This window comes from Pseudopipra pipra, chromosome 21, assembly GCF_036250125.1.
Source record: "Pseudopipra pipra isolate bDixPip1 chromosome 21, bDixPip1.hap1, whole genome shotgun sequence".
Taxonomy (NCBI): Eukaryota; Metazoa; Chordata; class Aves; order Passeriformes; family Pipridae; genus Pseudopipra; species Pseudopipra pipra.
This window is the reverse complement of record NC_087569.1, coordinates 6,857,586-6,866,583: the sequence shown is the minus strand read 5'-3', so window position 1 is coordinate 6,866,583 and position 8,998 is coordinate 6,857,586. Positions and strand designations below refer to the sequence as shown.

The following is an 8,998-nucleotide window of genomic DNA, read 5'->3' as shown; positions in this document are numbered from 1 at the left end:
TTCTTGTGACAATACATGCATGAAATCAGGAACACAAAGTCTCTCTCCTTCTTTATACATATCAATATATATACATCTCTCTTCTTTCTTGCTGCAGATTTCAAACTTTACAGGTGGGGTGGAAAAGCACTTGGGGAAAATACCCCTGCAGAGACACAAAATCTAAAGGTTCCTGGGACAGCTGAAAAGCCAAAAGGTTACCTCGTCTTACTGCTGGGGTGACAAAATTGACAGATAAACAGCACTGTTAAAAAATTTTATTGCTGTTATCAACAGAACAGTTTTGCTTGAGGGTGGATTGCGCTTTTCCACAGAACAGACCTGTCTCTATACCACTGCCTTGGCAAAGCTGGCGTGGAGGGCAGTCCTGCTCTCACTGCAGCTCTAACAGGAACAGTCACTAGTTCCTTCTCCTCTTCACGTTATGGGCACGAACCTGTCTTGTTTGCCCAAGTTGGGAAAATTTGCAGCTGGAGGAAAGATGAAGTCCAGGTATTGATGGAAAGAGTTATTGTTAGAACTCCCAGAATGTTGAGTACAAACCCAGCTTTGGCCTAGAATTATAAAAAAAGAAGCATTGTTAGTTGAACTGAGCACTTTCCTTTCTTGCTGGTTGGGATTGTTTGTATTGACAGATTCTCTTTGGCCTTTTTTCACAAGTCCATCAAATTATTTTAAGCTGGTTTTCTTCACAAATATAATTTGTCCTGGGGGGAAACGATTTTCCATCAGATAAAACTCCTTAACTAGAAGTCCTAAAATCCTTTGAACTCACTTATGTAGAACTTTCTCTTATGACCTGGCATTTATCCCTAATGTTACTTTGAAATTCTTCTTGGATCACTTGTAAGTTAGAAAAGTTATCAAGAGACATGGCATCCGTGTCCATCTGTCTTTAACAAGATGATTTCTCAGGGCATCAGGGCAGCCCAGTGAGATGTGCCAGACTGTCCCTCACCCCTGCAGAAGGACTACCCAGATGACAGGGCTCTTTGACACCTCTATGCCCTACATGTGGGCTTTTCAAGCACTTAGACATTGCTGTTTCTCATTGGCAGCTCTTCTTGGAACATCTTCAAGAGGCCTTGGCTGTTCTTGAAAAGCTCAATAGCACCTTTCTGAGGCTCTGAGTGAATGTGACCCTTTATTAATGCACTCGTATGTCTTCCTTCCATTTTACATCAGCCCAGCACAGTGAGATTTCTAACACTCTCCCAAGAAGAACCAGTATTAGAAAAAGGAAAGACCAAATCTAGAGGTGAAAATTCTGACAAGAACATGATTTTACTCACCATATCAATAACCTTGAGCTGTCCATAGGAGAAGACAATGGCATTGGGAGGAGTGGCCACAGGGAGCATGAACGCCAGCGATGCAGAAAGTGTGCAGGGCAGCATGACATAGAGTGGGTTGAGGCAAATGGCTTCAGCCTGTGCAGGAGGAGAGAGCAAAGAAGCTGGTTTTGATACCCAAAACTGCAGGGAAATCTTTTGTCAGAAAACTGATTGTATTTGTCCCTGTCAGAAACCTTGTTCTTCATCAAACACTGCAGCCACTCAGGTTTTGGTGCTGCTTTAGACACTTCTAGTCCATGTCTTTATGCAACAGATGCAAGAATTGATTTTTGTGGTCAGGGTTTTGTGTTCCTGAGGCTGCTGTATGAATGGCTAATAATGCTTGCATTCACCTCTAAACCCTGGGAAAAAATTGTAGAGTGGCTTCAAACTGGTTAAGAAAAAAATGAAATTATCAGAGGAGACAGGGCAGCCCAAGCTCTGCAGGTGAGTGGATCAGTTGAAGGGTTTGCTGGAGTGTGTGGCCTATGCCAAAAGATTTTGGAGGAGCTTATTGCAGTTTCTCTCTGGAACCAGCTTTTCACGGTGCACAACTGTGTCTACCCCAGCAACAGGAATCTCCATTGGAAATGCAAAAAGTCTGAATTAGGTCATGCTATCGCCCTCAGAGACTTCTGGAAGGCCAGTGGTCGGAGTGAAATACAGTAATGGAATGTTGCAGGGAAGCAAATGCTGCTGCTGTTGCTGTGTCCATGCAGAACAAATTGGAAAAAACAAGTACAGCTGGCAGTGACCTCATGGGGTTGTTTAGGCCAGAAGGCAAAGTCTAATATGCCAATGGATTTAATCCCTTTACTCTTCCCCAGCAATGATTTTAGAAGGGTTGAACTAAGCACAGTGTATTTATACAGAGATATATTCACACACATACACATATGTATGTTTTAAGTCTTGTATCCCTGTTTGGACACACAAAGCAGTGCTTGGCTGTGGCAGCCAGTTAATTTTGTCAATTGAGCAGATGTATGCTTGGAGAGGAGTTGAAAACTGTTCTTATAAGAACACTTTGAAATGCTGGAACCTACCATTGAAGCCACAATAGGGAGGAAGAGTGTGGTGGTGGCCACGTTGCTGGTGCACTCAGTGAAAGTGGCAACGAGGAGACACACTAGGAAAGCAATTGCTGAGTGAGGGACGTGCTGCAGAGGGGTCAGTTTGGTACCTAACCATGCAGACAGACCAGATTTCTGTAACAAAAAAAAAAGAGGGCTCTCAGGATAGTAGGCTGGAGAGGAAATAACCACATTGCAGTCCAGTTACAGTTCTCATGTCAATTCGACCTTCCCTTCTCTTAGCAGTTCTCATACAAACTGCTCTCTGCAGAAAACCATGTAGGAGCCAGTGTTCGTAGAGAGGATCATTTGTTAGGTTACCTAGAAATAAACCTGCTTTCCCTTCCAAAGAATTTGAAAGAAGAAGATACTACATTTGTAGTGCATTATTGATAGCTCAGATCATTAGTTGTACATGATCAATATTTCGGGCACTTTTTAATGTAAACAAAGGTCTTTGAAATAATTTTCTAAAATGCTTTTATGTATCTTAACAGATGTTTTAGTGATTTAATGTGATTTCATCACATTTTCTGAGATAATTATCTGAAGCTTTTCACACCCTCCATTCTTCTCAGTCACTGGAAAGTCCCAACATCATCCCTGTCATTCTGGGTCTTCTGCTGCAACTCTTTTGTATTTGATGACTTATTCTAGAATAAATCATTCTAGTTTCTTAAATCTTTCCTTTAACAAGCATGTTTCCCATTCTTACTGCCTTCCTCTTTCTTCATACACCCATATATTGCTGAAGACTGATAGCCAAAACTGAATAAATTACTGTACCTGAGGACTTAGTCCTGAGAGAAGGATTATATTTTACATGTTTTATGTATGATCAGCCTGCCTATAGTTTCCAGTTGTTTGCTTTTTTCTCAGTAGTAATATTAAAACACTGACAAGAATAAGGTGTATGAGCAGCTTTAAAACTCAACCTGTTGTTTCCACATCTTACATTTCTGATACTTGATTATTTACTCCTGTTTCCCAAACTGAGCTGCATCCTTGTTTTCTAGAAACACTTTTACAGTTTATTTTGATCTTTGAATTCTAAACTAGTATTCCAGGCACTTGAAGCCTTTTCCAGTTTTTTTTATTGTCTATATACTTCATAATTGTATTTATCATCATTTACCATCACTCGAATCGTTACTGAAAAACAATGTGTAGCACTGGACTCCTGGCAGGTTCCTGCAGAAGTACAGCAGCACATCCTTTCAGTCTGATGATTTTATCTGCTCCTGAAGTTTCTCTAGCAAGCTCTAAATTTGTCTTCTAGCAGTTTAATTTAAATCCTATTTCCATAAGTCGTTTGTTTGAGATAGTTTAGAGACCCATCCTGGGTACATTATCTCCTCATACTTGCCACATCAATTAATTTTTATTTAAAGAACCTTTAACGTGTTGAGGTAGTTTCCTAATCATCCATTTCTTCAGAAACAGTTAATCACGTTGTCCTGATTGGTAGTACCATCCCATTGCACAGCTAACAATAAGGATTTGGTCTAATCACAGGACTCCTCCTAAGGATGGTGAGGTCTGTCCCACTGCCAGTAGCTGAGGAAAGGAACATTCCATGCTCCCAGTGTGCCCTCTTGTGTCCTGGGACAGCATGAAGAGCAAGGTGGAAAACACCCAGGAAGACACAGATCCCAGGTAAGCCAAGGAATGTTACCTCACTGCCTTTGGCTAAGGCAAAACCACCTCCCAGCAGAAACACAATACTCCACGGCATTTTCTGGTGAACTGTTTTCCAGTCCAGGAGAGGTGGAGGTGCTTGGAACTTTGACTTGCCATCTGAAATCCAAAAAGATTTTGTAAGCCATATTACATTCTCCAAAGAAAGGAGAACTTCTTGGTGGGACCCGACTTTAGTCTGAACATCAGGAAACCCTTCTGTCAGCAAGATCTGGAATTACCTCCCAAAGCAAATGCTAAAAGCCTCACCAACAAAGGTTTTAAAACTTGACCTGCAAAAACACTAATGAAGGATCTGCAGCTGCTTCCAAAAGCACAGTACAATGCAGGGAAGGGTGAGCTAAAAGTGTGCAAGATATCTGCAGAACTGTGTGTGTTTCTGTTGTTTTCTCTCCTGAAGATTCCAGCCTCAGAAGCTTTTACACACATGTATAGTAGAGGCAGGAACACTGCTGGGATAAGAGTTTCCTACTTGGTTAAATAATGAGAAGCAGAGAACTTTTATAGGATATGTGCCTTGCCTAACCTAAACAGAAGCTGTAGCTATGCAGGAAGAGCAGTTTGAAATCTTGTTTAATATTTGAAATTTCCTTTGTAAACCTCAAATGTGAAACTTCTCGTGTACCTATTCTACCAGTTGATTTTTGATGCTTCAGTAAACTCACCTGTTTGTGCATTGGAAAAGCCAGAAGGGATGATGAACAACAAAATTGCAATGAACATGGCAACTGTACCATCAGTGACAAACCTGCAACAGATCGATCAGATATTTAGTCAGCTATGTTTTCATTTTTATAAAATCCAGCATATTTAATTTTATTCAAAATGAGGAGTAATGGTAGTACCTTTTTTTTTTGTTGAAAAGATTTGTTGCCCAGCCTGTAGTAAAACCAGGATCTCTTGTAAACCAGAGCACTACCAGGAGTACGAAGAGGGACAAAACTGCTATTTCTGCAAATGTCATTCTGCCCAACTTCCTGCTCTCTTCCTGGATGACAGCATAGGCCTCTCTCTCCTTAGTCTTTTCTGCGGCACTTGCAGTACAACCAAAATTCTCCTTAAAACTAGAAGAAAATGGGCAAGAAATATCAGAGACATTTGCCAGATAGCCTCATTTAAGAAATCAAATTTTAGACTCAGTCATAGTGTCTTTTAGATATATGAATATTGACATTAAATATATTATAATCATAGCATTGGCAGTCATGGTGGGTACTAACTGCATTGCACCATGGCTTGCCAAGGTGATCAGAAGGAAGCTTCCTGCCCCTAAAAGCTCATGATTTAAATACAAAAAGAATTGTGCTATCTGAGCACATGGGGAAAAACAGTGTAGAATCACAGAATGGTTTGGGTTGGAAGGGGCCTTGAAGACCATCTCATTGCAACCCCCTGCCAAGGGCAGGGATCCCTTCCACTAGACCAGGACAAGGTCAGTGTGACTGACAAGGCTATATGACCACAAGGAAGTAAAGAGTTGCCAAGCTTTTTAAAATGACAGAAAATGAGAATTTTGAAGGAGGAATTTGAAGATGAAAATACCATTTCAGGTATTACAGCACTCTTGCTATGTAAAACAAGGGAGGTTGGGGATAATACAAACTTGATAGGCTAAGTATTAAACAGGTAGATAATGTAAGCTGGGTATTGAGGGTGATTAGCATTGGAAATAATAGCACAAGACTAATCCTCTAGGTCTGAAGCAACTCTTGTCATAAAGGCATTTCCTGCTTTGAAGCACAGCAATCTCTTGGGACATGACAACAATGCCACAGAACAGGTCATATGCTGTTAGAACTTCCTATTTGCATGTACAGAGTGTGTTTATCTGGGATTTGATCAGATTCCTCAGAGAAAAAGGTGCAGTATTTTAACAGACAAAGGATCACTTGTGCAATGAGTCCTTGATCAGGCCCATCAGCTGGAAGGCAGAGGGTGAAGGGTACTCACTTAAAGCCCAAGTACAGTATCTGTAGCCAAATCCATGCCAAAACCAGTAGCACAATCATGGTGGGGAAGGCAAAGGAGAACCAGGAGACAAAGGTGATGACACCACCATTATTAGGATAGAGCCTGTAAAATGCAGGAAGCTGTTGGCATCCAAAATTCCACATTCTCTTCTGTATTTACTTAATGAATTAGAACAGGGGAGGTATTGTGAGACCCCTTAAGGAAGAGAAGCTCACTTCCCAGCAAAGTTACCAAACTGATATTTTTTTCCCTGTGCTGCCTGGAAGTTGGTTGTACAGAATGATGCAGTTTCATGGGTATTAAATCCAACATTCAACCAGACTTACTCTTCAACTTGTCCTTGCAGTACCAGATTTGGTCCTGTCCCGGTCAGTGTTGCAATTCCTCCAATACTGGCTGCGTAACAAATAGAGAGAGACATTCCCTTGCAGAGTTTCAAGTGTTTCTGCTCTAGCAGATCTTCGTTTCCCTCGATTGTCACGACATGAGCATTACCTGGATCTCAAGGAACAAAAGAGATGCAGAAGCTTGTTGGACAGGAAAAGATATTGTACCTGCAAAGCTCAGTATTTCAAGGCTGGGACACAAAGCTGAAGGAACCAAATTTCCCCTTTTTAAGACTTTAATTTTTTGATCTTCTCCCATTTTGCTGACACTTCTTGGTGAACTAGGGTGATGTCTGAACTGCACATGGAGGGGAGAGAGGTAAGAATTCCAGGAGTTACAACAGAGCCAGAGGAGCTGGGCTGAAGGCAACTTCTTCTGTACCAGCATCTGACTGCTGGCACTGGGACTTAGAGAAACACTGGAGTCATCTGAAACATGAGGAGAGGGCAAGACAGCTGGTAAAGAGATAGTGTTGCTTGATTGTGTAGCTTTGGATTAGAAAGATCATTTTAATCCCTACCCTTCTGGCTTGAAATAGGCCAGAAATTTTCCTGTGGGAATTCCATATTATCTGATCTGTTACACAGGAGGCAAGAATTGAACTAAGACAAAGATACAGAGAAATATCAAGCCTCATGGAAAGGCTTCAGCCAATGGAGAATGTATTCCTGTTGTTGGTTTATTGATTAGTTATCATCTCTTTGTATCTTTTGATTTGTTTCGAACTTCAGTCTAGTCAGCAGATCTTATGGTGGTTTTGTGTGGCTCATGGAAGAGCCTCATCAGTGCTGTGTGATGCAGTCAGGATGCTTGAGGTGTGTTCTTCTTTTAGAATTTACTGGCAGCCCTTAGGACAGTGAAGAAGGCATCAGGTCATCCTCCATCACCCTGAAGAGAAAGCTGCCCAGAATTCACTCACCTTTCCCCTCTGGAGTTGACCCTTCCTGCGCTTCGCCAGCACCACTGGACTCCAGTTCTGACTTGTGCAGCTGTTCCAGCACTGCCTGTGCTATGGGGACCATCATGGCAGTGGTGGCCGTGTTGCTGATCCACATTGACAGGAAGGCAGTCACGACCATGAAACCCATGAGAAGTCTGGAATGAGAAGGTTTGGAAAAGCTGGATCAGAACTCAGCACTGCAATGCTCTATTTTTGCTGCAAAGATTCGACCACAAGTGCTGGGTTTGGAACACGCTCAGCAATTCCCACCCAGCACTTCCTCTTACCCTGTTCTACTTTGGGAGCGACATGGTGAGATTTTACATTCATTTTTCTTTTTTTTCCAATTTCAACCAATTTTTTACATTCCTATGACCAGGAAAGTGGAACCTGGTAACTTGGAGCAAACAATTTACCTAGTCAGGTCCTGCTTATTCTGCATGCTTCCAAGGAAGACATGCCATCTCAAAAACACATGTTAATGCAGTATAATGTATTGTAAAGAGGAATTCCAAGCTGAATTTTTATCCCAAGTGGCAATCAGTTTAAGCCATAAGGATGAGGATCTCTGTTTTTCTGTAATTTTATCCCATCTCTATTATTTAGGATTCTCTTCTTACTCATCTAAAATTCTAATCCTCCTTTCAGTATTACTCTGTGATTTGCCTCAAAATTATTCTTTAGATGAGATGTAGATTATACATGAGATGGAAAGGGGTTTATCTTGTATGCATTTTTATTCTATTGCTTTGTAATTTCCTTCAGTGTTCCCTCTTGTTAGGAGCTAAGTCAGATTAAATAGGGTACTGTAGCCTTTGCATAGTTTAGAGTTCTAGTCTGGAAAACACTTGTTGTTTTGCAAACAAGCATCCTCATGTTTTCTCTTCTCTTGGCAATCAGTGTAGCAGGCAGAGAGTCCATGTTTGCTGTGTTTCATCTGTGGTCTTTCCTGAGTGTCTGAAGCTGTGTCTTACCACCATTGACTCTCTTGTTGCTATTTCTCCACCTAAAGCCATTTGGAATTCAAAAAAGGCACACCAGGTCTGTAACACTTCATGGGATCCCCATTTGCAAGGTTAGCTCAGGCACTAACTCACTTGGACTGCAGGAAAGCATTTGTAGGCTGTGATTTGCAGATTCACATATGTCACATAAAGTCCTTTATCCCGTGGTGTTTTTATGACTGTTACTCACAGGGCTGGTCTGACACCAGTGATAAGCAAGACCCGCAGAGCCATACGCCTGTGTAGGTGCCAGTTCTCAATGGCAATGGCCACCAGTAGTCCCCCGACAAAAAGCATATTGGTGTTCTTTAAATACTCCCGACAGACCTGTAATGTGGAACAAGGGAGAGAAAACAGTCAGAAGAAGCCAAGAGAGAAGGCATTTTCTGAGGGAGGTTGTACCAAAGCCATTAGCACAGAGTAGCTGTGGGCTGTATCTGAAGAGTGAATTTGCTTTGATTTCAGATTAGCAGCTCCACCCAGAGCTCACTGTGGGCTCGTGCAAGTTCTATTCCATGAAGAAGACAGCCTGTTCCCTGTGTAAGAGCAATGGAATAGTAAAAGTAGTTATTAGTAATACTACTAATGCTA

The 8,998-nt window shown here is 41.6% G+C and overlaps 2 protein-coding genes across 4 annotated transcripts in view; one reads left to right on the top strand and one right to left on the bottom strand.

Annotated features, from left to right (window-relative positions):
• Positions 1-242: 242 nt before the first annotated feature.
• The window catches only part of LOC135425270 (solute carrier family 13 member 2-like), an 11,338-nt gene continuing 2,582 nt past the window's right edge, over positions 243-8,998 (bottom strand). The window contains exons 3-12 of one of the 2 annotated variants that reach the window (XM_064677394.1): positions 8,598-8,734; positions 7,383-7,558; positions 6,403-6,571; positions 6,056-6,178; positions 4,951-5,169; positions 4,771-4,853; positions 4,083-4,204; positions 2,381-2,542; positions 1,293-1,430; positions 243-554 (exon numbers count right to left, since the gene is read on the bottom strand). In XM_064677394.1, the coding sequence (XP_064533464.1) occupies positions 423-554; positions 1,293-1,430; positions 2,381-2,542; positions 4,083-4,204; positions 4,771-4,853; positions 4,951-5,169; positions 6,056-6,178; positions 6,403-6,571; positions 7,383-7,558; positions 8,598-8,734 (1,461 nt within the window). In that variant the 3' untranslated portion in view covers positions 243-422. The remainder of the gene's footprint in view (positions 555-1,292; positions 1,431-2,380; positions 2,543-4,082; positions 4,205-4,770; positions 4,854-4,950; positions 5,170-6,055; positions 6,179-6,402; positions 6,572-7,382; positions 7,559-8,597; positions 8,735-8,998) is intronic. The other variant, XM_064677395.1, reaches the window with a different exon arrangement.
• The window catches only part of SLC46A1 (solute carrier family 46 member 1), a 27,419-nt gene continuing 25,938 nt past the window's right edge, over positions 7,518-8,998 (top strand). For both annotated transcript variants that reach the window (XM_064677408.1, XM_064677406.1), the window contains exon 1: positions 7,518-7,715. The gene's annotated coding sequence lies outside the window, so the exon portion shown is untranslated. The remainder of the gene's footprint in view (positions 7,716-8,998) is intronic.